The sequence below is a fragment of the Aspergillus ibericus genome (genome assembly GCF_003184845.1).
Source record: "Aspergillus ibericus CBS 121593 unplaced genomic scaffold BO80scaffold_2, whole genome shotgun sequence".
Lineage (NCBI taxonomy): Eukaryota > Fungi > Ascomycota > Eurotiomycetes > Eurotiales > Aspergillaceae > Aspergillus > Aspergillus ibericus.
Window position 1 is genome coordinate 1,094,194 of NW_020292100.1, and position 27,393 is coordinate 1,121,586.

The 27,393-nt window shown below is 52.7% G+C and overlaps 13 protein-coding genes across 13 annotated transcripts; 5 read left to right on the plus strand and 8 right to left on the minus strand.

Moving 5' to 3' along the window:
- Positions 1–75: 75 nt before the first annotated feature.
- On the plus strand, positions 76–1,611 carry BO80DRAFT_490206 (protein N-lysine methyltransferase family protein). The gene is made up of 2 exons (XM_025723623.1): positions 76–613; positions 669–1,611. Exons 1-2 carry the CDS (start codon positions 126–128, stop codon positions 1,276–1,278), a joined length of 1,098 nt encoding a protein of 365 aa, XP_025580225.1. The 5' UTR covers positions 76–125; the 3' UTR covers positions 1,279–1,611.
- Positions 1,612–1,855: 244 nt separating this feature from the next.
- On the minus strand, positions 1,856–2,944 carry BO80DRAFT_421104 (alpha/beta hydrolase). Its single transcript, XM_025718525.1, has one exon. It carries the CDS (start codon positions 2,862–2,864, stop codon positions 2,031–2,033), a length of 834 nt encoding a protein of 277 aa, XP_025580226.1. The 5' UTR covers positions 2,865–2,944; the 3' UTR covers positions 1,856–2,030.
- A 14-nt stretch (positions 2,945–2,958) lies between these two features.
- Positions 2,959–4,920, minus strand: BO80DRAFT_490208 (uncharacterized protein). Its single transcript, XM_025723624.1, has 2 exons — positions 4,220–4,920; positions 2,959–4,159 (listed from the first exon to the last, which is right to left on the minus strand). Exons 1-2 carry the CDS (start codon positions 4,643–4,645, stop codon positions 3,206–3,208), a joined length of 1,380 nt encoding a protein of 459 aa, XP_025580227.1. The 5' UTR covers positions 4,646–4,920; the 3' UTR covers positions 2,959–3,205.
- Positions 4,921–4,980: 60 nt separating this feature from the next.
- Positions 4,981–5,943, plus strand: BO80DRAFT_421106 (putative 2-hydroxychromene-2-carboxylate isomerase). The gene is made up of 4 exons (XM_025718526.1): positions 4,981–5,122; positions 5,181–5,280; positions 5,338–5,621; positions 5,675–5,943. Exons 1-4 carry the CDS (start codon positions 5,048–5,050, stop codon positions 5,876–5,878), a joined length of 663 nt encoding a protein of 220 aa, XP_025580228.1. The 5' UTR covers positions 4,981–5,047; the 3' UTR covers positions 5,879–5,943.
- A 15-nt stretch (positions 5,944–5,958) lies between these two features.
- BO80DRAFT_440642 (uncharacterized protein) lies at positions 5,959–6,418 on the minus strand (the record flags this gene model as incomplete). Its single annotated transcript, XM_025721136.1, has 2 exons — positions 5,959–6,080; positions 6,151–6,418. 2 exons carry the CDS (start codon positions 6,416–6,418, stop codon positions 5,959–5,961), a joined length of 390 nt encoding a protein of 129 aa, XP_025580229.1.
- Positions 6,419–7,207: 789 nt separating this feature from the next.
- BO80DRAFT_397195 (GTP-binding protein) lies at positions 7,208–8,368 on the plus strand (the record flags this gene model as incomplete). Its single annotated transcript, XM_025717368.1, has 1 exon — positions 7,208–8,368. The coding sequence occupies one exon, from the start codon at positions 7,208–7,210 to the stop codon at positions 8,366–8,368; it is 1,161 nt and encodes a 386-aa protein (XP_025580230.1).
- Positions 8,369–8,550: 182 nt separating this feature from the next.
- BO80DRAFT_83705 (type III PLP-dependent enzyme) lies at positions 8,551–10,406 on the minus strand. The gene is made up of 2 exons (XM_025724842.1): positions 9,838–10,406; positions 8,551–9,781 (listed from the first exon to the last, which is right to left on the minus strand). Exons 1-2 carry the CDS (start codon positions 10,145–10,147, stop codon positions 8,733–8,735), a joined length of 1,359 nt encoding a protein of 452 aa, XP_025580231.1. The 5' UTR covers positions 10,148–10,406; the 3' UTR covers positions 8,551–8,732.
- BO80DRAFT_83717 (uncharacterized protein) lies at positions 10,318–11,386 on the minus strand. The gene is made up of 2 exons (XM_025724843.1): positions 10,890–11,386; positions 10,318–10,603 (listed from the first exon to the last, which is right to left on the minus strand). Exons 1-2 carry the CDS (start codon positions 11,221–11,223, stop codon positions 10,488–10,490), a joined length of 450 nt encoding a protein of 149 aa, XP_025580232.1. The 5' UTR covers positions 11,224–11,386; the 3' UTR covers positions 10,318–10,487.
- Positions 11,387–12,322: 936 nt separating this feature from the next.
- On the minus strand, positions 12,323–13,112 carry BO80DRAFT_421108 (uncharacterized protein). Its single transcript, XM_025718527.1, has one exon. It carries the CDS (start codon positions 12,913–12,915, stop codon positions 12,523–12,525), a length of 393 nt encoding a protein of 130 aa, XP_025580233.1. The 5' UTR covers positions 12,916–13,112; the 3' UTR covers positions 12,323–12,522.
- Positions 13,113–13,749: 637 nt separating this feature from the next.
- BO80DRAFT_345044 (MICOS complex subunit MIC60) lies at positions 13,750–19,839 on the minus strand (the record flags this gene model as incomplete). The annotated part of the gene is made up of 6 exons (XM_025715306.1): positions 13,750–13,800; positions 13,835–16,572; positions 16,618–17,376; positions 17,873–19,489; positions 19,546–19,660; positions 19,726–19,839. 6 exons carry the CDS (start codon positions 19,837–19,839, stop codon positions 13,750–13,752), a joined length of 5,394 nt encoding a protein of 1,797 aa, XP_025580234.1.
- Positions 19,840–20,779: 940 nt separating this feature from the next.
- BO80DRAFT_344588 (Rab family GTPase) lies at positions 20,780–21,726 on the minus strand (the record flags this gene model as incomplete). Its single annotated transcript, XM_025715281.1, has 5 exons — positions 20,780–21,127; positions 21,191–21,382; positions 21,468–21,494; positions 21,559–21,578; positions 21,657–21,726. The coding sequence occupies 5 exons, from the start codon at positions 21,724–21,726 to the stop codon at positions 20,780–20,782; spliced, it is 657 nt and encodes a 218-aa protein (XP_025580235.1).
- Positions 21,727–22,282: 556 nt separating this feature from the next.
- BO80DRAFT_451464 (putative phosphoinositide phosphatase (Sac1)) lies at positions 22,283–24,510 on the plus strand (the record flags this gene model as incomplete). The annotated part of the gene is made up of 3 exons (XM_025721881.1): positions 22,283–22,490; positions 22,544–24,279; positions 24,334–24,510. The coding sequence occupies 3 exons, from the start codon at positions 22,283–22,285 to the stop codon at positions 24,508–24,510; spliced, it is 2,121 nt and encodes a 706-aa protein (XP_025580236.1).
- A 690-nt stretch (positions 24,511–25,200) lies between these two features.
- BO80DRAFT_421113 (tetrahydrofolate synthase) lies at positions 25,201–27,316 on the plus strand. The gene is made up of 3 exons (XM_025718528.1): positions 25,201–25,379; positions 25,446–25,583; positions 25,673–27,316. Exons 1-3 carry the CDS (start codon positions 25,362–25,364, stop codon positions 27,080–27,082), a joined length of 1,566 nt encoding a protein of 521 aa, XP_025580237.1. The 5' UTR covers positions 25,201–25,361; the 3' UTR covers positions 27,083–27,316.
- Positions 27,317–27,393: the final 77 nt, after the last annotated feature.

The following is a 27,393-nucleotide window of genomic DNA, read 5'->3' on the forward strand; positions in this document are numbered from 1 at the left end:
TCATCGGCCCGTCCTTAGTCAGCCCACACGTGCCCATCGCGAATCTACAGCTTTCATTCAAGTACTCAGGATATTGTTTCATTCTTCAATTCATTCGTTCCTGCTGATAATCGATCAAATCTAGCATGGTCTACTACATCCGTTTTCTCAAGACCCCTAGGTTTCAAAAGCAGAAACCTGGGTCGATATCCGTTTCCGCTCTGATCTGCATCACCACCGACCTGGGGGATGCATTTCTTGCACAGGATGTGGATTTACTCGTAACACTGGGTCTTAATCACTCTGGTAAAATCCTCTACCAGGAACCTTTGAGCTGGAAGGCCGGCAAACGCGAGCTCCCGATAATGCTCGGGCCCTTCTCTGCCAATATCGCTCAGCAGACGATCGTTCTAGGCGTGGCTGCCACAGATTCGCAGAAGCGGCGGTCACCCTCACCAGACCGTTTGCTGGGCAATTCCAGTCTTCCTCTAGTCATGTCTGCCTGGAGTGCACCCTTTGGCAGATCACCGTCCTCGGTAGCGGAGAAGCTTGTTGAGAGACGCTTTGGGCCCAAAGATCGCCTAGGCTTGAGGATCTGGGAGGAGACTGGAAACAGTATTGCTCGGCATATCTGGTGAGCGTCCTCGTACAAAGAATAAATTCTAACTAATCTAACTTACTTATTTTAGGGATGCAGCGGTGGCGTCAGTCATATATCTTGAGCAGATCGTTACAGGAGACCCAGCGGTATCCGTACCATTGTTGCAAAAGCTTCTACGAGGCGAGCGCAGCTCCCCTCTCCATGTCCTCGAACTAGGATCAGGATGTGGCATTGTCGGAATTGCTCTTGCAGAGCTTCTGCCTCATTGTTCTGTGGTACTTACTGACTTAGCCGAGGTCGAGGACATTGTAACGCAGAACATTGCTGTCGCGAAACCAGCCCATTCCTCTGAGCTCGAGTTTTGCACGCTTGACTGGGACGACGAGCTCCCAAGCGACCTGTGTGGAGGCTCAGTAGACCTAATCCTCGTTTCAGATTGTACTTACAACGCAGACAGCTTGCCGGCGTTGGTTTCAGTACTTAGCCGCTTAGTACAGATGTCTCCAGATGCTATCATTTTAGTGGCACTGAAGAGGCGCCATGAGAGTGAGTCTGTTTTCTTCGACTTGATGCAGTCTGCCGGACTTCACAACCTGCACCTCGACCAGAAGCAGCTCCCATCGCAACACGATCAGTTTGACCAGATAGAACTGCGTTGTTATGGCCGAGAAGAGCGACAGATGCTCCCAAATCAATAGCGGGATGATGAACCGCAGCTTGACTCATCATGCCTTGCATGTACGTCTTGAACGCCTGGATGCTGTACTGAAACCGCTCTCCTTGGTCCATTTGGTCCCGAATGGAGCTCCAATAGGCCAGCCCTGTGCATAGGCTGCAGGCTTATCTATAATATCACCCATCCGCAACTTCGCAGCCTGTATAGCTCGCCGCACACGCGGATGATAAGACTCTTAAGCCTCGGGCTCAACAGTGTACGCGACTGCAAACTCCAAACTGGGCCAACCAGGCACGGAGCAACTATAACTGTGGCAACTACAACCCCACCGGTGATTATGTGGAATCAATGGTCCTACTATATCGATAATCAACGGCTCATCGCCTTCGGTGGACACTCAAACAAAGAAATAAAGAATAGATAAACCAGACATATATCATCTCTACATCGTATAATCCACACATATAACGTACCATCAACCACTCCCCACCACCCTCTTCACAAACACCCTCGCCCGCTCAATAGCCTCCTCAGTCTCACTCACCCACCCAAGCACCACCCCAGCCGCAAAAACATCATGCGGCGCATCCTTCACCTCACACATCTCAACCTCATTCCCCACCCCCCTCATCTCCCCCCCAAACCTCACATGATCCTCATACAACACCTCCGCCGTCCCCGTCTGCACAAACAACGGCGTCCCAACCCGAAACGCCCTCCCCAACGGACTCAAAAACCGATGTCCCCTCTCCCATCCATCCGGCGTAACCCGTCTCACCCCCACTCCACCAACCTCCCAGTCAAATAATCATTCCCCCGACAGGGATGCCCATCGACCTTCCATGCCGCCCGATCCGTCAAATCCACCCACGGACTCCACAATAACCCCGCCCCAGGTAAGGGTAACGGTAACGGTACCGGTACCCCCGCATCGACTTCCTCAGTTAAATACCGCAGCATTGCCAAGACGAGGTTTCCCCCCGCTGAGTCCCCGGAGAGAATGATGTTCTTGGGTGCCACGCCCAATGTATCCAGGAGATATACGTAAGCTGTAATTCCGTCCTGGAGAGCCGCGGGGAACGAGGCGTTTTCTTCAACGGAGAGACGGTACTGCGGTTGTAGCACGGGGATGTTCATATATTGGCTGAGGATTCGAGGGCCCCAGCCATTTTGTTTGCGGCGGGCACCGCCCAGGACGTAGGCGCCGCCGTGGAAGTGGAGGATTACGCGGCTGGGGGGTTTGGAGGGGGTGGAAGGGTACCAGACTGCGCCGATGGGGTTGGGGTGAATGGAGGGCACGCTGCGGAGGATGCCGCGGTCGAGGGCTGGGTGGTTGGAGGGTGGATCGATGACTACGAAGCGCTGCCCTTCACGGCCGGGAGTGAGGGTTTTCGGTGTGCGGTATTCCACTGCTGTTGCGTAGTTCCACCAGATGGCGAAGATCTTCAAGCCGATGGCTTGACGGTAGGTCCATGCCGGATGGGGACGCGTGACCTTGGGGATGTAGTAGATTAGGATGCCGAGGATACGAATCGGGAGAGTGGTGAGGGTAAAGCTGGTGTAGAGCATGGCTCGCAATGTCGGCATGATGGGAGGCTGCTTGTTCATGTTATGGACTGCTCTACGAAGTGACTACACCGGATCATGAGCAGAGTGAGGACAATGGGTGGGGAAGGACCATCAAGGGAGGCATTAATTTCGGGCCGGTTTGGCCTGCAGAGTGCAGGGGTCTGTCTCGCTCCGCGGTCTCCTCAGTCCTCACGCCCTTCCTCCCGTTCCTCCCTCACATCTGATCCACCTCGTGCTCAGCACGCGCCTGTGCAATCCAACCTCGGCCGTTAATACCATATTTATACTCGCCATCCCTGATGTTCGATGTCTATAACTACCAGGTATCGCTGACAATGCAACGCTGAGCTTGCATGAACCGACTGTCAAATGACCCTGGCCTACCGGGTAATCCGAATGAGTCCCCTCAGCCTCTGGCTTTTCGACGAACTGCGCCGCTGCGTGCCTGAAGGACGCTGCGTTGCGCCTGATTCACAATATTCATCGCGGTAGCCTAGTGAACTAGAGAACCGGTTCTCAGTGTCCCCAACTACAGGTGTTTTGGAATCGCTCCAGAGCTTCCGGAGTGACATGCGCTTGCCTAAGCGCTGTAGTTGACGGCTCCCTCGATCGGTCAAGTTAGAAAACACGTTCTCCAAAGAGGGAGAATCTGCCAATACATAATCGGCGTTGCTACCTTCTAGGGAGACCCGGTTGAAAGCATCATATACCACTTCTGGAAAAGCTATGTGCCGTCGGTTTCCGCGGTAAATCTGCTTGTCATCGCTGAGGCTATAAGAGCGTGGAGGAGGCATAACCGGCAGCCCGTTTCCCGGATGCTTAGGTTCGTCTGTCTCGTAGCAAGCGTGAGTGATACATCTTTGGTTGAAAGCGCTAAAGTTTGCTGCTAGTGTGACTGCGCATAGTGGCAGGAAAGCTAGTCGCATAGGCTCGACTGCTGTCGTCTCACCAAAAGGTCTTTCAAACTGAGCCGACGAAGCATTGGCGCAGAGCGCCCACAAATCTGCATATAGTCGACAGATAACGAAAATTTCTCCGCTAACAAGTTCGAATTCGTCAGGGCGTGGTTTGCCGCGGTCTGACAAAGTATACGCAGGATCAACGCAGATCACTAGGGATCCTTCGTGGATGGCCCATTTCTCGTCCAGCCCTAACCGTATGTCCTTGTAGGATTGTAAGCGCGCGGCAGGGCTCATTCCTTGCTGATAGAGAGAGCTTTGCAATAGGACCCGATTAGGGTAAGGTTTCGCTGAGACTCGCCGATCTGGTAAAGTATATCTCTCGGCTGAGCTCTGCTGTCGCCATACTTTGGACCTGTCAAGAGAATTCCAGTCCTGTTTTTACAAAGGGCATCAGGTCCACTCGACGTACACTTGCAGCTATCAGAAACTCACCAGTATAATGGTGTCCTGATCAGACTGCGACGTGTTGGTTTCTCTGCCAGATAGAGTACTTGCTAATGCAGCTGTGGTGTCACAGCAGTCCACGATGCACGAATACGTATCTTCCTCCACCTGACTGTCATTAGCCGCGCACTCACTGCACAGTTCCCCCGAGCAACAGCTGCTGCCTCTGAAAACACCAGATGAGCCCCTTGCCTGACGTGCAGGACACCAAACAGGAGGCCGGTGATAGTAAACAGCATGGCGGCGCTTTCTCGTCACCGAATCTTGAAAATACTCTTCATCGGAGACATCGAAGCCATAGACAGATTCTTCTGAGCTTTCGAACTTTGAGAAGGGCACCAGAAAGGCATTCCCTGAAGCCTTGGAAGGTCGGTCTCTGCTGATCAACGAGCCCACGCTAAGCATGTTGTACATAGCCAACTATGGTGTAAATATGCAAGCACTATGCGATTGTCGGAACGAAGACACCACGGTCTGGTCGATCTGCCACCCCAGACAGCAGCATCGTAGCTGCCCAATGATGAGGCACCATCGAGGCAAGCACGCATGATCATGTCTCAAACGGGAAGTAGCAAGAGGGGTTAGGCCTCCCATAGCCGACGATGACGTCCCGAGACCGAGGATGAGAAATCAAGAGAGAGCCACCGGCCAATATCCGCGTGCCTCGGTTGGTGATGCTGACTCATCCGGTCAAGGGGATTTACAAGGACGCATTCGTGTAACTTCATGTCTGTTCTGTTCTAGTGCGTAGTCTGGCTGTCTTTAACCTTGGGTGTGATACAGCTTGTCTATTTCTTTGTTACCATCCCTGAAGTCATGGCTGTGCCCCGCATCAACGTATACTTGGACGTTGTCAGTCCGTTTGGCTACATTGCCTTTAGCGTATTGAGAGTGAGTGCCAACCTTCCCTATTATCAGATACCACCGACTATACAATCTAACATGGCAGAATTCGCCCGTATTTGCCAAATGCAATATCGCTTATGTCCCCATCTTTCTGGGCGGTCTCATGCATGCATGCCAGAATACCGCCCCTATCACCATTACAAGTGAGCGACACACATCCTGAGCATATTATAGAACTGACCCTACTCTACTGCACATAGATAAAAATGCGTGGATTGAAAAGGAACGCAATCGCTGGGCTCGATACTTTTCTGTTCCGATAGTCCAGACGACCCCTGAAGGATTTCCTCCACGCACGCTGAGCACCCAGCGTGCTCTCTGTGCGGTGTCTCAGAAGTTCCCGGACAAGCTTGTGCCGGCGTTCCAGGCTCTCTATCAGTGTTTCTGGGTGGAGGGGAATCCTGACATTGCAAAGCCTGAATGCTTTGGTCCGGTGCTTGAAAAGGTGCTTGGAAAGGAGGAGGCGCGGGTGGTTATGGAAGCGGTACGCTACCTGTGTTGTATACTCCAGTTTCGTGTGGGCTAATGGCATGACAGATGAATCATACAGAGACCAAGGCCATCTTGACTGCCAACACCAATCGGGCGTTCGACATTGGTGCCTTTGGCATCCCGTGGTTTGAGTGCACCAATGCCCAAGGCGAAACCGAGGGGTTCTGGGGCGTTGATCATCTGGGACAGGTGGCCGATTTTCTGGGCTTGGATATCAAGCAAGACCAGGGATTCCGAGCGGTGTTGTAATACAGATTACTACTATCTTTTAACCAGCCATCTTGAAGCAAGCATATGCAGTTATTCATTGCCCATAATCTCTGCCAAAATCACACCTTCTTCTTAATATGCGCCGGATCACTCCGATGCCTCTCCTGTAAAAACTGAATAATCTTCTCGCGTTCCAAATTCTCAATACACCGAATCTCCTCCGGATCCGTCGCCCCAACCTCTACCATCATCATCAGCACAACCAACATAAACCAACAAAGCAAGAACGGAAAAAAAGATCTGAGACAAACCTTCCCCCCTCCCCTCCTCACCCCCTTCCCCTCCACCACCACTCCCACCAGCAGTCAACGACCGCACATGATCCCACGTACTCCCCAAAAAATCCCCCGGGGTCATACTATCCCGCAGCATCGTTTTCATCTCCGTCACCGAGCTCTGCGCCATCTCACTGAACGAGCTCTCCGCGTTTAACATGGGGTCTGCGGAGTCGTCGGTTCGGGGCTCCTGGTAGCCCATTTCGCGGGCTGTTTCGCGGGCGGTATCGTCGATGGTTTTCATGACAACGTTCGGTAGTATGTAGTGTTTAGTGGTTTGGGGGATTTGTTGATGTTGTTGGTTTGGATGAAATAAGTTGGTTGGTTTATTTGGGGAGGTAGGGGGTAGGGGGAAGGGGATGGAGGTATACATGACATCAAGTGGTTGGGGGGATGATATCATCGTCGTCAGCCTTGTGGGGACATCGTCCTTCTTGGGGTTTGAGGGTGCGTGGTGAGTGGTTGAGGGAGGTAATTGTTCAGCCTTACTGGGCGTTGGTTCCTTGATGGGTTGACTGCATAGTAGGGATCTGCGGGGTTTGGTGGTTGGTTGGTGATGCATTTGTGGTATGACTGCTATCCATGAGGGGGGGGTGAATGTACTCCGTACTACTACGTAGTTAGTAATGTTGGGTTCACACAGCAAGGGTCGTGATGATATCGACACCTGAGAAACTGTGAGATAAGACTAAATGATAATTGCCTACTGCATAAACCCAACATAAAGAAAATATTGTATAACTTGATAAGAATATGTCCAAATCAACCCCACGCAGCATCTTAGGGTTCACCCCGATCGGGTCTAGTGGGCCCCTCCCCCTCGTCCGATGAATCTTTCCATCTCCGACATTCCCTCCACTTCATCACCACGCATCGCTCGGTCCTTCTTTGACCTGTATACATTAGACTTAGATTTCGTTTCCCCTCTTCCTCTTTTTTATCACACAGATACTCTATAAGACACACCTACCACTCCACCTCCGCAACCCCACCATCAACCCACCCCGACCATCCACCTCAATCCAAGACAAGAATGCCACCCACCCCCATAACAATCCTAACCGGCTTCCTCGGGTCCGGCAAAACCACCCTCCTGCTCAACCTCATCCCTCAACTCCCCCCAACCTACCGCCTCGCCCTCCTAAAAAACGAATTCGGCGATGTCGCCATCGACTCCCAACTCGCCACCACCTCCTCCATCAGCGGGGTCCGCGAACTCCTCAACGGCTGCATCTGCTGCAACCTAGTCGGCCAACTCAGCGACGCACTCTTCCAACTCCTAACCACCGTCACCCCCGACCGCATCGTGATCGAGACCTCCGGGTCCGCCTTCCCCGCAACCCTAGCCATGGAAGTGAATCGGCTGGCGCGCGAACACCCCGGCACATTTGTGCTCGATGGCGTGATTAGTGTGATTGATGTGGAGAATTGGGAGGGGTATGAGGATACGAGTTATACGGCGAAATTGCAGGCGAAGTATACGGATTTGATTGTGTTTAATAAGTGGGAGGGGGTCGAGGAGATGAGGTTTGAGGTGTGTTTGGATCGCGTGGGCGATTTGGAGGTTGAGACGCCGTGGGTTAAGTCGGATAGGGGGCGGGTGGAGATGGGGGTGCTTTTGGGGATTGATGGGGCGTTGGTGGCAAAGGAGGGGGTTTTGGATGGGATTGTTGATGGGGATGGATGTGCGGATGGGCATGGGCATGAGCATGAGCATGAGCACAAGCATGGGGAGGATAGGCATGGCCATCAGTCCGAGGTGGAGGTGCTGTCGGTGACGTTAAAGGGTGCTGCGGCGGGTGAGGGCCCGGTAGTGGATACCACGGCGTTGGTGGAGAAGTTGTTGCGGGCTGCCCCCAAGGAAGAGGTGTATCGGATTAAGGGCGTGATGCGGGGTTTGGCTGCCGAGCCGCCTGCTGCGTCGGAGGAGGAGCAGTCGATCGTGGGTGCGGAGACGAATGGCGATGGCCGTGCGACGAGACACTATATCCTGAACTGGGCGTTTGGGCGATGGACCTTCACACCGTCGGATGCGGTGGCGGGGACTCTAGAGCCCGGGGTTGCGGCCAGGATTACTCTCATTTTGGCCCGGTATGAGTCTGGCAAGTGGAAGAAGAGGCTGGAGGCCGGGGGCCTGGTTCAGGTTGGAAAGGGCAGTGAGGGGACTGAGTTGGTGGTGGAGAGACTGGTATAGAGGTCCTGATTCTAGACTTGGAGCAGGATGCTGAGCTGGCTCTGCATCTGATGATTTGCTACATGCGGGATGGATCATGTTAGACGAAGTTGACGATGGTGGGATGATAGATGAATAGATATAGACGATATCACTCGCAAGTGATGTTACAGTGGACCATGAAAGACGGCTATATGGCAATATATTCACCTCTAAACCGCGCGCATTATTCTCCATCTACTCTATCAAGACACAAGACAAACATTTATTACCAAAGCAGGCCAGACGACCCAGTAATAAACAATATTTAAGTACCAAAACAACCAAAATCAACACATCATCAAATCAACAAACAATAAAGAATAAAGAAAAAGAATAAACTATATCAATACTCGAGGAGCGCGGAAGCCCCGGCTTCGCTGGAGATGTAAATCACCTCGTGGTTGTCCGAGAAGCCGTTGAAGCGGGTCGCGCTACACTTGGTGTAGGCTCCCATCTCCTCAAAGTAGAGCCAATCGCCCACCTCCAGCAGAGCCGGGAGCTGGATGCGCTTGGAGATCACATCAATACCGTCGCAGGTCGGCCCCCAGATGGAGTACGTAATACCCCCCGAAGTCGCAGCATAAGGGGAGTTGGCGGCCGACGCGCACGTAAGGACCTGGGCCACAGGATGCTGATGGTCGAAGATGATGTTGGAAAAGTTTCCATACACCCCATCGTTAAGATACAGCATGTAAGCGTCATGGGTCGGGTTCTCCGGGTCCCGCACGTCCCGCCGAGCGATGACGTTGGCTGCCAGGGTGAACGCGCTGGCAACGTAGTACCGGCCCGGTTCCGCAATGATCCGGATGTTGGGCGGGAAATAGGTATCCAGAGCCTCACTCAGCACGCAGGCGAATTTCTCAAACGTTTCCTGAGAGAATCCTCCTCCGACATCCAAAGTGTGGAGCTCATGGCCAATCTCCGCCGCTTGATCGAACACCAGGCGTGCGTCCTGCACGGCTTTCAAGAAAGCCTTAGGATCCTCAGCGCCAGAACCGACGTGGAAACTCACGCCGACGACCTTCAACTCAAGCTGGTACGCCAATTCCAGGAGCTGGCGAGCCACGTCCATGGACGCGCCGAACTTCATACTGAATTGGCACAAGCTGTTCGAATCATCCGTGAGGATGCGCAGGTAGAGCTCAGCCTCCGGGTAGTTGGCCTTGATCTTGTACAGCTCGTCGGCGTTGTCAAAGGTCATCTGCTTGACGCCCACCTGGGCCGCGTAGCGCAGATAGGACTTGGTCTTGCAGGGCTGCGCGTAGATAATGCGGCTCGGGTCGATGCCTGTTCCGAGAGCCAGGTCGATCTCCGCCTTGGACGCACAGTCAAAGCCATTTCCGAGTTTAGCCATGAGGCGCAGGATCTCGGGGTCCGGATTGCACTTGACCGCTGTTCATGTATGATCAGTCACCGCCCCAGACAACCGCTTGAGACATGATTCTTACCGTAGAAAGGTCGCACTCGGCTTAAATTCAATTTCCAGCGCAGATGCTGGCGGTAAACCTCGCCCATATCGGCCACATAAAACGCATCCTCCTCTCCAGGCGCGCAGCAGTCCACGTTCACCTCCGCTGCACGCTTCTTCAGGATGTCCAAGACCAGTCCCTTGGCAGCCAACCTGGATTGCGATAAATCATCCCCTCCATGATTGCTGAATTGACCATGGTCCCAATTGAGACTATAATCGGGTTTCTCCGAATAGAACTTCGGAGTGCATACTTCAGCAGGTACACAAGCAGTCGGTGCCATAACCATGCGCGCTGCGACGGAGCACGGGGTAGGACTTTAGAAAAAAGAAGTTGAAAAGAAGAAGATTGAATAACGCGACTGCGTGTTAGGGAGGGCGAAAAGATTCGCAACCGAAGTTGACTGGACCAAGCCTCCTAGACCCTTCCTCCTTGAGAGGAAGAACCTTCAGAGAAGTCCTATGCGGCAGCTCAAGAAAAGATGGGGAGGGCTCCGAGGGCGTCAGGTCGTTAAAGAAGGGCGCACCGGACGAGGGGACGGGAATCGAGACCAGCAGGAGGGGGAATGTTATTAAGCGTGTCGCGGAGACGTCTCGGCGATACAATGTGACGAAGAACGAAACGGGAGGCTACGAAAGCCGTGGTGACCAGAGAGCCTTTGGAACTGGTGGATTCCAAAGGCCTAGAAAATGCGATGTGGAAGAAGGATGAGTGGAAAAAAACAAGGTTTTTCCCAAGAAGAAATCTGACGCGACCAGCCAACGATCAGCAAGCTTGTATGACAGCTCCGACGAGAGACGAAAAGGGATGCGAGATTTAATTTCTGGGCCGGGGGGGGGGAAGGTCCAAGTGGGAGGAGGGAGGAAAGGTGCGTGCAGAGTTTTAACGACTCGACCAGTGGACGCGGAGGTTAGGGCAAAGGGCACGGCGTCAGGCAGACACCCGGCGATCTCGATGATTCGAAAAATACGAGGAAACCCGGGAGCTGCAGGACACGCAGCAAGGAACGTGAGAATGAACAGAGGACTTACCGCAATGGCTGGAGGTGGAAGGGGCAGCAACAAAGACGATGCAGCACCAGGAGACGAGGGGAAAAAGCAGAGGAAGAGCGAGGCCGGGAGCAAGAGTGGTTCTCGTGGGGGCGCTTACGGCATCTCCCGATGGCCCTGCCCCTCCCCGTCTCTTCGCCCGTATCGTATCACGGTATCGTACCTCCGCCTCTACCTGGCTCGGCCATGCCTTTCCCCCTCGCCTTCGACGTACCCCGGCGCGGATCGCGGGCTCTCGCACAGTATGGTTACTCCTCCCGTTCACGCAAGTAACGGTTGACGTGGTCTCATGGTTGCTGCCTGTCTGCCGTTCCATGGGAATCTGGCAGATCCCCGTGCCTGGTGATTCGGCCTGACGCCCCCCATAATTTCCCTCACTTCCAATAGATCAGTCCCTGAAGATCCGTCGTCTGAATCTTAGGGCGTCCAGGCCGTCTCGTGGACCTGACATTTGAGTCATTGAGCGACTTTCTACCTAAGACACATGCTTATCGGCATGCTGGACTGCTCCTCAGCCCCCCTCCCGGATGCGTCATTCGTCCGACATACTCTTCCCTCGACCCAAAGGAGACGGACTAGTGCCCCTCGGTTGTAAACAAGGGATCCAGGCAATTCCCTCAGATAGACTAGCAATTGAGCCGGCTATTGGCGCACGGTGTAGGCACGGAGTAGACTGTTCCTGGTTTGCCACTGACGCCTGTTCCTTGGAAGGTGCGGCATGACGCGCGCTGCCGGACTTCTTAGATGCGTCTTATTTAGCCGCCCAACCATTGGTCCCGAAAGCTTGACCGCTGTGTCTGACTGACGGGCAGTATTGTAGCCCCACCCCGGGCGGTCGGAGACCCTGATCGGCATTCTATGGCACGTGATATTTATCCTATTTGCACCACCAGAGCAACAGCTTCAGGATAATTGCTGGACTGTCCAAGGAATAAGTTTTAGGCTTTTTAGAGAAAATTGGAGATTCCAGCTCAGGGCTCTGAGCTTCTTACAATCATACTGCTAGGGGACATTATTGCAGGTCAACTCATGAATGTCCGACCAGGAATATATATCTCAGCTAACAGGAATTACAAATGCGTATCAGGTAGTGGACCTTTTCATGCCTTGCTTAGCTTGTATGTTACATGAGCTGACAATGTAGAAAATGAAATTTGGAGACGTACAGTATACCAGGAGTTGACATTATGATGAACATGGCGATGAGATTGATGAACCCCGACTCGTCTGCGATGAATCTTGCACGACCAGATTATTTGAAGAAGATGGAGGGGCAAAGCTATAGAAATCGTAGTTATAGGGAGCAAAAGTAGAAGTAACGTGATTAGATCACATGATAGGACGCGAGAATAAGCAGAATTACAGATTTCTAGAACCTCGCAGTACATTCGAACATCAAACACAACCAGGGCCATGCGAGAAATTAGCAAACCACAAGAACAAAGCCAAAATGCAGTAGAAGATAACATCGAGCATCACGATCATACCCATCAAAATGTCATAAGTCATCAGAGAAACTCGTAAAGCATCACGCAGACATAACAGACATCTCTAATGCTTTGATGCACCTCAGTTCCATGCACATACCGTATCTGACGGACCCAGCCGACCAGAATTACCGCATTTTACCCAGAAAAGGCCACCGAACATTCTGCGGATTGGTTTCGATCCCCCCGCGCTTGGGAGATGGATCAGCATAGCTATTTGCCAATTTCTGCGTCGATGAACTGGCAGGCGCGCCAGCCCTAAGACCCTCAGGGCGCTTGCCCTTGTCTCGGGTCATATCAGGACGGATATCCTCCTTGCGACCATATTTGGTCCAGCTATTTGGTTCTCTAGACATTGACGGATCGGATCTCAGTGGCTGTTGACGGTCTATCAGTGGATTCTTCTCTTCACGCTTGCGGGAAAATGCGTTTGAACGTTTCAATCCTCCACTCACCGCGGAATTGGTATGGAATCCGGCGCCGGTATTGGTGTTAGCTGTGCGTTGAAAAGGCAGGGACATATCACTGGGGTGGCTCGTGAGGGTCGATCAAGGTATGGGGAGGTTTGTATGGAGAGAAAAAGGTAGTAATGGTATTTTGAAAGCGATGATCATGTACAGGAAGAATAAAATGATACTTGGGGATTTGGCATGTTTTATGTTGCATGCGAATAGGCTTGGACGAAGCCCAAACAAAGAGCACACCAGCAATGTTTCACGAGATTGCAGCTTCTTTGTTTGAACCGGATGCTGCCCGTAAATATTGAATTCCTAACGGACTGACATGTCATCCTGGTAGGAATGCCCGGTGCGAGGGTAGATGGTACCCAAGACGTTGAATCTGGACTGGTGTAACTTCGAGCTCTGGATACAAGGGCTCATGTAGGGAACGGCGTCACCTGATCCACGGTCCGTGAGTGAGTGCTTAGGCTTTCTCCTCTGGGCTATGGTTCTTTATTTCGACCAGTCTATCGCCCTTTCAAGTCCTCCAAAACGGCTGAATATTCCGTCATAAGAGGATCCTGACACCAAGCGATGTCTAGAACAAGGGTGAAGATACGTACTATAGCCTCTGGTTTCACAGCAAACCCAATTAAAGTAATAGTATCAGGAAAATCTATAGAGGAAGAAAGAGGTGGTATAGTGAAACAAAGGGAAACAAACGCTAGAACGTGACAAAATCAAAGGGGTATAATAATGTCGAATCAATGGCCTTCGCCAACAACCGATCGCTTTACAGCCACAAAACCCATCTGATACCCGAAAGCACGCCCCGTGAAACGCCTCGCAAGAGCTTGAAAGCCATCACAACCAGCCAAACCCACCACAGCATACCGACCAATGCCCATTCAAGCATCACGAATCCCGTGCGCCGTATCCAGCGCAGCCGGCGATGGCGCCTCCGGACTCCTTTGTCGAGCGTGTCGCTTAGTTGTTTGACCGCAAGGGTGCTAGTCGTGTTCAGCTGGATGCTTAGGTCTTCCGCATCTTGTGTGGCTGCCTGGACTCGTGGGGAAATGGTGTCGTTCACTATGTCCTCGAGTCTGCTCAATTGGGATTTCAAAGGCGACGAAATGGAGCCGGAAAAGTTGTCCATAGATTGCTGGAACAAACTATGTGTTTTTTCAAACCGTCTGAGTAGACCTTGCGCTGCCACTTCATGCTCATAAAGCCGGGTCACCTGTGGGATGGGTGTTTCCATGTCAAATGCGCGCCGAAGAAAATCTGGCGGCGGGTGTCGCACACAGTCTGCCCGGCGAGTGATCTCGCGGGCCTTGATTCCTGAAGAAAGGAGAAGGGCTCGGGTCCGTTCAACTTCCCGTTTCCCAGGAACACCAACAACTAGCGAAGTCGAGAGGCTGCGATTAGATATGCTCCAGCTTCTCGACTGGTTGGACAGCTTGGGGCGTCTTTCCTGGGAACAGGACGTAGTGTCCGCTCTCGCTTGTGCAAGGCCTGTGACAGGAGGCCTCGTGAGGCTAAAGGGAACCCCAGCATCTTTGATATTGCCCCTTTTGAATTGCTCCCGGACAGTATGAAGCTCAGGACCAAATCTCAACTTCTCGTGACGAGCGATTGGCGCATGAAGAGATGTAGAAAACCCACCAGCCTCTCTCGGGGGGTCAACCGTACTGGCGTCGGCACCGGGCCTGGGAGGACTGTTGTATTCAGAGAGTCGATGCTCTTCCTGCCCGGCCGAGGACACATTGTTCTTCGCATTCAACTTCTCCAGATTCTTGCGTGAAGCTCGACTGGCATCATCGGTGAACGTGGGGAAACGGCGCAAGAGAGACTTGGCGCCAGATACCTTATCACCACGAGCTTCTTCCAGATTGTCCAAGGAATTGGAATCGGAAGAGCTTGTGCTGGAAACAGAAGACCTCCGCGAGTGTGGGAAGGTATCCTTCTTCAGGATTAGATCCCCTACTTTGGACATCTCGTTGCCCACCTTTTCCGCAATCTTTCCGGGCCCCTTGAAGATTCCCCGTAGTTTGGATTCAGGCTGTAATGCGTCTTTACAATTCTGCGAGTGTATCCTTGATTGGTCTTCTTGATATAACGAAGAGACCCGATCGGGGATCGGGCTTGGTTCCAGCCTGCTGGCGTGAGGAATGTCCTCGAGATGTGCGGACAAGCTATCCTTGCGCAAAGCTGCCAAATCCAGGGGGCTGTCATCCGCTACATCTTTCGCCCGGATATTACTCTTGCTTCGCTCATGCCGAGAGCCAATAGCCCGGGAGAAACGGCCTTTCGAAGGGGACGGTGAACGACTCGAGGGTGGAGATAAGTTAGCTGCGATGCTCGGGAAAACACCGACCTGCGCATGCAGTTCGGGCGATCTGCTTTCTGCAGTCGCTAAGTTTGTAAGAGGGTCGTATCGATCATCGACGCTCGGGATGGAGGATACAGAGCTTCGCTTTCCCTCCGACAGGGCCCAGGCAGGAGACCTTCCGGACTTATAACGGGGAAAGGTGTCGTGGGTTGGCGTCAGTCTGGTATCCACGGCGCTGTCATCTTCTTCAGAGACCGCCCCGGAGGCTCGAAGACGTGTGGCGTCGGGAAGTGGGGAAGCGTCCCTCTCGGAGGACAGGGCATTGTACATAGGGGAATGCCGGTATAATCGCCCATCAGCACTAGATATGCTTGAAGAGCTACTTGACAGCAATCCAAGCTTGTGCCTCTTGGAACCCGTCCCTTTCCCTGCCACATCGCTACCATGCCCGCTACGGCCAGAGCTCCTAAACCTGTGCCGTCGCCGCCCACGTCCGACCCTTTTGAACTCTGTCGCCAGACCAGAACGAGCATCGGATAAGGAGGTGCGGGAGATGGGATGTTCCGAATCCAGGGACATCCGGTTGTCTTGTAGCTGCTCCGGATGTCCAGTGGTTGCCTGGTTGGCATCGGGAGTTATCAAAATCGAGGGATCCGGATAGAGGTGATTCCCATCTCTGTCAACAATCTTACTCTTATTCTTCCCTTGTTCAATCCATGCAGCGTCGGCAAGGAACTCTGCCGGGCCAATGATCCAGTCTGACCGTGGTCGGCGTGCCTTGACACTACTAGCGCGGCTGGCACGTCTCAGGCTTGAAGGAGGGGAGACAGCAAGATAATCGGCTTCGTCCACCTCCTCACACGGCTTAGTCTCCCTACAGCTATGGAATGATGGAAGCTGTAGACATTCCAGGGGACTGTGTTTATGTTGGCTGTGCTGAGCTTCTACCGAATCAACCCATTGATGTACCTTCTCAGTATCGTACCAGCCCTCTGCCCCCGTGTCTATCGCACATCGCTCTCGAAATCTCACTTTCCGGTTGCGAATACATTGAAGAGGATTGTAGACACGGGATGATGGATGGCTGCTGCCATCGAAGGATGCTGAATCTGTAGTATGACTGTCGACCCGCGCCAGAGGGGGGAGGGAAGGGAGCAGTCGTAGATATTCCGAGAACAGCTCAAAATGACGACGAGCCTTTTCAGCTCGAGCCAGAGTGCTCTCTGAGAACCCTTGCGGCAAGGCTTCCGATCCGGCAGATTGAGGAAGTAGACTTGCCACAGAAGACGGAGCATGGATCGATGGTAGACCTAGTTGGTTGGCTCCAACTGTCCTGATACGATCGTCTCCTAGTGTTTGCATGGCATTGCGGCCATTCTGAGGGCCTCCATGTCCAAGGTCGTTTACTGGAACTGACGCATGCCTATCAGCGTATGGAGCGGCAGTCTGACCAGTTGACAAATTCCATTTGCCCCCTGAAAGACGGGTTGAAGCGGAACGACCCAGGCTGTTTCTCTTCCTCGACTCGCTGAGATTCAATGCAAGATTCACAATCTGGAGAGAATCTCGATCCAGACCCACGGGGGCCTGACTTTCCGTCGCCTCCGTGTGTGACTCCTGTGATGCTGCATCCTGTTCCACACGCGAAGCAGCAGATGTTTCCTCCGGTGCCGTGGCTTCTGTCTGATCCGCCTGCGATGTCTTAGGCTCTTTTGACCGAATCCAAGGGAATCGCGATCGCTTTTTGGGAACCACCAGGTCAGGTTCGGGCGCTTCACGCTTTTCCTTACGGTCGGATTCTGAACGGCGGGGGCGGTAATGACTTGTCCTTAGGCTCTTCGATCTAGGTAAAAATGATGAATCGACCAAAAATCCGCCGGAGCTGGGTGTCCGTCGCTGGGACCGGCCTCCTTTCTCGCCATCCCGAGAGCTGCTACCGAGCGTGCTGCCCTCTAGCTCCCCGCTTGGTTGTCCTTCGTCCATTTGCAAACCCTTTCGTCGGTCGGAAATATCATTCGAAGTGTTGAAGCGCAGGGGCAATTGCGACCGCGTTTCATCGGTTCTAGGTAAATGAGGTGAGGGTAAGGTGGATTCATCGGCCTTCGGCGACATCAGAGCTATGGTGACGAGGTGGTCCGTCCCGCGGGATAGGAAAGGGGTATCGTCCGCGAGTGAAAGCAGACATGAGGATTCGTAGGATATTGTTAGAACTCAGACATGACTCTGAAAGGGCATTCAAGGACCTGGAAGGAGACGGATCTGGCCCACCCCCTCGTCTTCGCTGTCGAGATATGCTCCGATGATCGTTATCCCATCGCTAGGCAGCAGATGCATCATGCGCCGCGGCGCACGTGGAGCTGCAAACATGGCAAACAACTCGTCATCACGGAACATCGACCGTGGTCTCGTTATCAATAGTTGGTAGGTATCTAGGGGATATCTTATGAAGTCTAACATTCCTCGGTACGATACAATGTACAAAGGAAAAAATATCTAGCATTGAATCTAACAACGCAGGCGGACAACTAGAGGTACAATTCCTGTAGATAGGTGGCATGAGGTACAAGAAAGCTAAATGAATGCTGAAGAGGTAATTGTCTATTCAACTCTCAAGCATTGTAAGCGCGCCTCGGTTTCAATCACCTGTAGAAGACATGTGTGAGCTCGGCCTCGTTAAAGCGGATATATAACGGCGGGACAGTTTACTTACCTCCAGAGCTTGTTTAACTTCCAGCACTCTGCGAACATCTCCGAGCCAGTCCTTGCTCAGGATCTTAGCCCATCCCTTGAGGCTGTTCATCTCACGCGCAGCGGCATCAAGGTTGCCTTCTTCCAGAAGGCTCTCGGTCCGGCACAGCACACTCTCGACATCATCGCTACCGGCAACAGCATCTTTCTTGAACATGACCTTGCTCAGGACGAAGCTAGCTGCGTGGCTAGCGATACCTGCATCCTCGGGCAGGAGGCTAGCCTTCCGGACCTCATCAGCGACCCGGCGGAAGCGCTCGATGATCTGGGAAGTCGAAGGGATTCCGCGCTGGTAGGCAGTAGGGTTGATGGAAGCGATAGCCGCATCAACCACAGGGTCTTCAGCGGCCAACTCCTTCACAGCGACAAGCTCTCGCACAAATGGGCGAGGGACGGCAGAGCGCTCAAGGACCGAGCGCACAGCGTCGACAGCCACCTGCAGTTGCTGGGTCTTGAGGTTGCTGTCGATGACATCTCTCCAGCCAGAAGTGAGCTTCTCCAATTCGCTAACGTTGGCGGTCAGTTCGTTCAACTTGCTGAGGCGACCTTCGCGTTCCCGCTCCACGAGCTCCTTGACTTCATGAAGGTACTTGCGATTAAGCTCAATGGCTTGCTCAACCAACTCATTCTTGAGGCGCTGCTCAGCTACCTCCTGAGCTCTCTGCAATTCCGTTCTGATCTTCTCCTGGTAAGCATAGGCCAGCTTTTCACGCTCAGCCTCGAACTCTTCGCGGTACTGGGCAGCGTCGGACGCACGCATTTCGTCGAAGCGACGGATGAGCTCGCGAGCAGATTCATCAAAAGTGGCATGGGCCTGGTCGATCTCCTCCTTCGCAGCACGACGTGCTTCTTCGCGGACAGCGATGATCTTCTCCCCAACCTTCTGAAGCTCCTCCTTGGCCTTAGCGACTGGTGCCGAGAACTTGCCGGAGTTCTCATCGGCGCTGATGACAGTGATCATGTCGTTGAACGTCTTCACCAACTCCTGAACAATGGCTTCATCTCCCTCGTTGACGTGGGCGAACTCGAGAGGGGTGATAGCAGGGAGGGCTGGTTGTCTGGGTTCCTCCTTCTTTTCAGCAGCCTTAGGCGCCTCCTCCTTGGCTGCCTTAGTCTCCTTAGCCTTCACCACAGTCGCAGTCTTCTCCTCGGGCTTGGCACTGGCAGCCTTGATTTGAGCTTCGGAGCTCTTCTGGGCCGCATTGGCGCTCATATGGGGACCCTTCTGGGAGACGTCGGTTCCTGAAGTTTGCTCCTCGGCGACCTTGGAGGTAAGTCCGCTCTTGCTTGGGATGGTGATCTTGTTTCCTTCATCCCTTGGGCTAGAGGGAAGGCGGTTCTGGTTCCTCAGGGTGTTCGGGAATCGACGGTAGAAGTCGCGCTCTTCGAAATACAGAACACTCTCTTCACCATACGGAATGTATTCTGTGAAGAAGTCATGGAAGTTATCAAATTTCAGAGCTAGGAAAACGCCGCCGCCGTATGCGAATCCGGAAGTAAGTAGCAAGTACAGAAGGAATCGTCGGAAGCGTCCACCCTTGCGAGCAGGGGGAGAAGGAGTAGGGATCTCGGAGCCTGCCATCCATCAGCACTGAACAGGGTCATGACTCAACTGATAAGCGCAATCGTACCTTGCTCGCTGGCTGATGGCTTAGGAACGGTCTCGGGGGGCACAACCGAGTCGGAGGATGGAGTCGCGGGCGTAGGAGCAGCGGTGGTGGGGGGCTTAGAGTCGGCAAAGAATCTCTGCATGAGGTTGGAACATGTTAGCTGACATGTGCAGGAATCAATCCCAGATGCCGTCACCGTACCTGACCAGAGAGCCGGCTGCTTGCTCCGGCTCTGGACAGCCATTGGGGGGCGGTCCGTTGGCGAGCGGAGGACAGCAACAACTGCCGTCCCGGTGCAACAGAAGAGCGCAGCATCGTGGGCCACACTACTGTGGAGATGAGCGCTGAGAGCGGGATTAGTTGAGGGGTTGATGTTGACGAGAGTGAAAACGCGGACCGGAATTGGGATAGGTGCTTTTACGATCCGCTCCGATCCTGCACCGCCAACCAGTGGCTCAGCTCGGGTCACCTCGCACCGCCCGCGCCGGCTGCCCGGATAGACCCAGCGACCCCAGCAGCCTTATCTTGTCTACCAACCAACCCTGTCGGGAGTTTTCTGCCATATAGGCTCTAGGGCATTTATTGAATCATGCATACGGTACAGGAACACCTACTATGCAAATGGCACTGGAATTAGATAGCTAGTTCAAATCCGATGACTGAGGAAGTATTATATAGGCATAGCATACTGAGAGACTCAGAGGGCAACAAGAAAAAGTAAGAAAGTAACATGAATTCAACCCATCAGAAAGAATACAGACGCCGGGAACGAGGAAACAGAGACAGATAGAACAAGGCGGAACAAAGAAATCATAGGTCATCCCTGTCGCATAATGTCTAGACAGTCAAATCCAACCGTGCCATCGTATAGTATCCGAGCTCCCCACGTCCAATAGCGGTAATTAAGTCTTCGCTCGATAAGACCAAGGTCCACCGGTAACAGACTGACGAAGGTTGGACGAACCATCAGATCCAGTCTTGTAAGGGGGACCAAAATTTTTGGGAAGCAAGAGACACCGATACGACGCCGATCGGCCAAAGTTGCAGTCACCACGGCACCATTAAAAAGATAAAGCAGTCTTGTTCAGGGTTGCGGACGGGTTCACACTGTTTGCCCGACATACTGGTTCGCATTCGAGCCAGCAGACGCGAATTTTCCGCATCTAACGACAGCTGATGCATAAAAGGGGGAAAGGGAAGAGGGAGCGTAGTAGATGGGAAAATTGATAGGCAAAAGTTGGAGCAAGTGGCGAATCTAGCAGTTGCAGGAGCCAGCACCCTGGGTACCAGGTGCTTCTGGCCGCAGGTCAACACCAGGACGGGGAGTTGTCCGCAGGTTTCGCGGTCCTGCTTGATCCAGGGGAAGCTTCTTTGCGATTGCTGTGAACAATTCTTTCACATTTGAGGAGGTCTTTGCCGAAGTTTCGAAGAAAAGTAGTCCGGCTTCACGTGCATAGGCCTCAGCATCAGCCATAGGGATGGCTCTCTTGTCTGGGTTTTCTGTCACCAAATCAAGCTTGTTTCCCGCAAGGGCAATGACAATATTCTCATTTGCTTGACGCTGCAACTCTTTCACCCACGACTTGGCCTTGTCCAGCGACGACTGTCCGATGTTTCGCTCAATTAGTTCTCCGTGGAAACTGGACGGTTGGACCGGGGTTCATACAGCTTGAGTGATGTCGTAGACAACGACCGCGCAGTTGGCGTTTCTGTAGTACATGGGGGCCAGAGACTTGTATCTCTCCTGACCAGCTGTGTCCCATATCTCGAATTTGACAGTCGTGCTTTCGTCCAAAGAAATGGTTTGTGTGAGGAATGCAGCGCCAATAGTCGACTCGCGGTAGTCATCGAATTGATCCTGTCCGGTGTAAGCTGCTACAAGTTCCCCGGAAAATCATTCCACGAAATTTTGATCTTCCGGAAATATCGGAGACTTATCCCACCTTAACGAATCTCAGAACTAGCGAACTCTGTCGTGGAGCAAGAAAGTCAGCGACCGCTGTTCAGCACAGTAAATGATGATGGCATATTGACCTTTCCGACCGCGGATTCTCCTAGAAAGGGCAAAAAAGTGCAAACGTCAGTACTTTTTGACTGAGACCACGGTGGGGCCAAGAACAAGGGGAGCCAACCCAGCAATACAAGCTTGAACTGAGCGAATCTGGCCCCGGGACGGGCGCCTGCTGCGGCTCTGGAGGCCATAATGAATATGGTCTAGGGGGGAAAGCTTCGTCTGGAAATGGCAAGGTAAACGTGGCGCACACAATACCGGCTCGGGAGGGAGTCGAACGAGGTGGATGGGTCGGTATGGAGTGAGAATAAAAGTATTGGAGGCGGATTCGGGATGCTGGGAGGTTAGATGGCGGCCTGTCGGTGGTAGATGACGAAGGGATTCAGCCACACCTGGCCCAAGCCGACTGGCCGCTCTGCGGGGCGGTGTGGCGCCCCTGGCCTGTTCCGTCCGGCCAGCCTTGCTTATCACCACCAGCACATGCTGGCACAACGAGGCGCTGTAGGTACTACGTACGTCTGCCTACCCGAGCCTTTCCCTGGAGTTCACCCCCGGGCTCCTCACATTACGTCGCCTGTTGTCCGCCGGATTCTACCTTCCTTTCAATTTCCCGACCTCTGCGCAGTATGCGTTGAATTCTCTCGTCACTCATTCTAAACCTTCCCCTGATCAAACCTTCTTACTACTAGTTAGCCCCCCTTCTCGGTTCTGAGCGTCTTCATCCCCATTAGTGGGTAACTGCCAACAATGGCTGCCTCCGTTCTGCCATTCCGCGACATCAATCTGCACGCTTCTTCTTCTCATTATGCCTTCACTTCACCATCTTCTCCCAATGCTCCGACACTTGTTATTGAACGCCCGACCGGCGACTTGCGGCTCAATAACGGCACCCTTTCCGGTGCTAAGCGCATCTCTAGCATTGCAGGCATTCTGGGAATCATCAAGCTGAAGCTGGGTAAGTCAATACCGGTACAGTATCTGATGGTGCACCCATACTGATTAATGCAGACAAATATATCATAGTTATCACAAAGGCCCTACCCGTGGGGCGGCTACGCGGCCACATGGTCTATAAAGTTGCAGCGACCGAGTTCCTACCCCTGCGCGAGCGCTCTCTACATGACTATGATGAGGATACCTATTTGGCCCTGTTGAAAGAGTTGCTTCGTACTGGTCCGATGTATTTCTCTTACGCCTTAGACATCACCAACAGCTTCCAACGGCAGTCACAGAGTGATCCTAACCTTCCCATGTGGAAGCGGGCCGATGATCGATTTTTCTGGAACCGGTTCATTCAGTCAGACCTGATAGACTTCAGTCTCGGAGAGCAAGATACTACGGGTGTGCGCTATGGACCACAACCCGGAGTCGACCCCTACATCCTGCCTGTAATGTTCGGAATGCTACGCATCACGCCAGCAAAGGTCAAATCGACTTCGTTCACGTTTGCCCTCATCACCAGAAGGTCCCGTCATCGTGCTGGAACAAGGTATTTCTCACGCGGAATAGATGAACAAGGCCATGTGTCGAACTACAACGAAACGGAGCAGATCGTTATTTTGAATGATGCGACTGGGGGTCTTTCTGGATTCTCGGGCGGCCAGCCCTTGGCAAAGGAAAAATCTGGCGACTCGTCCCAAGATCTCCAGGTCATGGCGTTTGTGCAGACAAGAGGGAGCGTACCCGTGTATTGGGCTGAAGTTAACAACCTCAAATACACCCCGAAGCTTCAAGTCCGCGGAGTTGAAACTGCTGTTGACGCTGCTCGCAAACATTTTGCGGAGCAAATCCGTGTCTATGGCGAGAATTACTTGGTCAACCTTGTGAACCAGAAGGGCAGGGAAGAGCGTGTCAAAAGTGCCTATGAGCAGTTGGTTCGCGTTCTAGTCTCGTCCTCAACCGAAACCACCGAAGCTGACGACAAAACTTCGGAGAAGGTGCACGCCGTAGAACCGGGTGTCAGACAGAAGGAAATGGACCGACTTCACTACGTGTACTTCGATTTTCACAATGAGACTAAGGGTCTCAAATGGCATCGCGCAGAGTTGCTGCTGGAACGGCTGATGGATGGTCTAACACGAGGCGGTTACTTCCGCGGTGTGGAAAGTCCAGGTGCCCCTGGTGGTCAATTGGATGCACGCTCCGCGCAAACCAGCGTTGTCCGGACGAATTGTATGGACTGCTTGGATCGAACAAATGTGGTTCAAAGTATGCTAGGACGTTGGGCCATAACACGCCAGCTCATTGATGCAGGAGTCTTGCGGCCAGGGGAAGCAGCGAATGACGATCGCGAATTTGAAAACCTGTTCCGTAACATCTGGGCTGATAATGCAGATGTTGTCTCCAAGTCCTATTCCGGTACGGGCGCATTGAAGACCGATTTCACGCGAACTGGCGAGCGCACTCGAGCTGGTATGCTGCAGGATCTGAACAATTCCATCACACGATATGTGCGGAACAACTTCCTGGATGGTCCCCGACAAGATGGTTTCGATGTGTTCTTGGGCACCTATCTTCCCCCAAATTCTACTCTGGGTAACATTCAACTATTCCTGGACCGCCGACCTCTCATCATCCAATCTATCCCGTATATCTTCGCTGCCGGCGTTTTCCTCATCATGGTGGCTACATTTACCAGACGTCTGCCAGACTCCACTGTGTGGCCTTTGCGTTTATTTGTTATTTTCTGCTTCATAGTTAGCGCCTGGTGTGCACGTTTCATTCTTGCTCATGGAATGCTCTATGTAGGTCTCATTATCCCTATACCCGCTCTTACTTGTGCTGACCCAGTGGAATAGGTCAACTGGCCCAAATTGAACACACCCACAGCAGGCTCTGAAGGGTATCAAGACGCACTCATAAAAGCTCGCTCAGACCCGATAGTTGGCCAGCTCCTTCCTGCCAGAAGGCACCAGCGTGGCTACAGCAACGCTCGGCTGGTTTTCCTTGAGGAGGGAAAAACGAGGATCGAGTAGTGTGTCTTGCCAGCAATTTCCACTCTTTCTTTCCAAATCCAAAATCCCTTCTTGTTGCATGTTCACTACGTGTTCCTGTACATCTAGTGTTGCTTGCTCGTATATCTGGCTTTAGACCCGTTCATTTCATTTCATCTTACTTTCTTCCCTCTTATTTCAGCTCGTTTCTGTTCCAAGATCTGCTCCGGCCTTCGTTTTGTTTCTCTTTCATAGAAGCCCATCAGCACTTAATATGAATTTCGCCAATGGATAATCCATTGGCTGTCCCTATCCGATCCTTTTTTCGAGCATTACCAAGTTAGCCGTCGCCCCGAAACGGATCCTTTATGCTTGCTATGACAAAATAGTTCCCTCGGGACTGTGCCTCCTTATCTGGGCATCTTGTCCCTCTGATAAGTGACTGGGTCTAGAATGGGGTTCGCACCCCACTTGTAGCTTCCACATGACATGACCGAGGGCTATTTTGCAGAGAGTGAGCCACAAGCAGTAAGCGGTAACCGGTACATGTGAACAGCTACGTTGGTTTTTATAATGGTATTATAATGGACAACAGCGGGACGGCCCACAGATGGCCATATGGGCCAATATGATTTGTCGGATAAGTAGCGCTTGAAAGTAATCGGGCTTAGCGTAAGTACTGCCGGCAGAACAGCTCGAACTCCATCAGTCGATTTCGATCGGTGCAGAAGGCTTCTATCTATTGGTACCGGTGTGGTAATCGACTTGCAACCCCTCAACCACCAGAAAGCACGTGAGCGGGTTCCAATTCGACCCTAATGAGGGGCTTTCGAACATTCTCTTCCTCCTATAGGTCTCGTCAGCTGCGTCGACTCTCATCTCGCACCACCGACATGTCTCGGAATTATGAGGTATGCGCACATCCGACCGGGTCTTTGTGACATAAATGATGATATAGCCTTCTGACGAGAATCAAGGCTGCGATCGCAGCCCTCAATTCGCTGCAAACCAACTTTGCGGTAGTTGAAGAATTGAGGAAATCTGTATCTAGGAAAGAGATGAACTTGCGTTCCCTGCCGGAGACTATAGAATGGCTTAGACGTATTGGCTACCAGGTTTGTACTCTCTTCCACTGTGCCAGGCCTTTTGTCGTTCAGTGTTGTCTATGTCATGACTAACACGAGATCTTTCGCATCACGTATAGCCTTCGGACCTCGGTCAAATCAATCCTATCCACGTTGCTGGGACCAAGGGCAAAGGTTCAACTTCTTCCTTCATCTCCTCCATTTTATCCCAGTATACTTCGTCACAGTCCTCCGAATCGAATGCTTCCGTGCACAAGCTCAACAAGGTTGGACTTTATACTTCACCCCACTTGCGATTTGCCCGAGAGCGTATCCAGATCGATAATGCGCCACTCTCGGAGGAGAAATTCACCAAATACTTCTTCGAGGTATGGGATCGACTTGAAGAGGCTGCCCAAAAGGCGGGCGAGGACCCTACAAGCCTACGAACAAAGCCTCAATACTTCCGGTACCTGACCTTGATGGCTTTCCACACCTACATTAGCGAGGGGGTAGATGCTGCGGTCATCGAGTGTGGTATTGGTGGAGAGTATGACTGCACAAACGTTATTGAAAAGCCAGCTGCAACCGCGATCACCAGCTTAGGCATCGACCACACTGCCATGCTTGGAAACACGATTGAAGAGATAGCCTGGCACAAAGGTGGCATCATAAAACCTGGCACTAAAGCTTTCAGCGCACCGCAACCTCCAACCGCGGAGAAGGTTTTGTACGAGCGTGCAGCAGAGAGGGGCACAGAACTAGAGATAGTGAGGGGTCATCCCGAACTCACGAGCAAAGGCGATGTGAAGCTTGGCCTGGCTGGTGAATTCCAATATACGAATGCGGCAGTAGCTGTAGCTGCCGCCGCCGAATTTCTCCGGAAGGTCGGAGTTGAAGGCATTCCTTCGGATATCCTTGCACAGCCTTTGCCTCCGGCATTCCGGAAAGGGCTGGAGTCCGCCCGGCTGGGAGGTCGTTGTGAGACACGGCATGAGAAGCATGTGACCTGGTATCTTGATGGAGGCCATACACTGGAGAGCATCAGATTAGCTGGCCAGTGGTTCGCTTCTCAGATACACGCCAACTCTTCCTCAACCGCCGCCGCGAACAAGAAGCTGCGTGTCTTGATCTTCAACCAACAAACCCGCGATAGCAATGCTCTTGCCGAGGCTCTTTACGAGACCTTAGCTGCAGCCTTGGGCTCAGAGCAGCCGTTCACGCATGCGCTATTCTGTACCAATGTCACCTACAAGGATGCAGGCTACCGCCCTGACCTTGTTAGCATGAATACGAATGCAGACGATGTGCAGAGACTACAGGTCCAGAGGAGCCTTGCTGAGAAGTGGCATTCGATTGATCCACGCACGGAGGTCAAGGTTTACGGGACCATTGAAGAAGCGGTCGACTTTGCCCGGGAACTCGCGGCAAAGGAGAGGGGCCTGGTAGGTCAAGACGAGGCTCCTGTCATGACCTTTGTCACCGGTAGTCTACTCCTCGTCGGTGGATTTTTGGATGTGATCGAGACGAAGCCGGGTCTGCAGAGCTGAACACGCTCTCCTACTCCCTCTACTGTTTGCTGCATGTAAATGGATTCCCTTCGCCTCACCATGAGGTTTCAACAACATTTCTGGTGATACCCGCAAGCAAGGGCTGATGCCTTGATTGCATTGTTTTTTATGGTCTGATGATGCTTGGATAGAACTAGACGGGACGGTCAATCACTTTCAACAGAGTTCTTTAAAAATCTGTTTATTCACGAGTCTAGAATTACTTGGAAGGTCTCAAAGAGGCGCTGTCATAGTAGATGTAGGGGGTGGCTGTCATTGCCGCGGCAGACCGTGGAAGCTTCTCTCCCCGC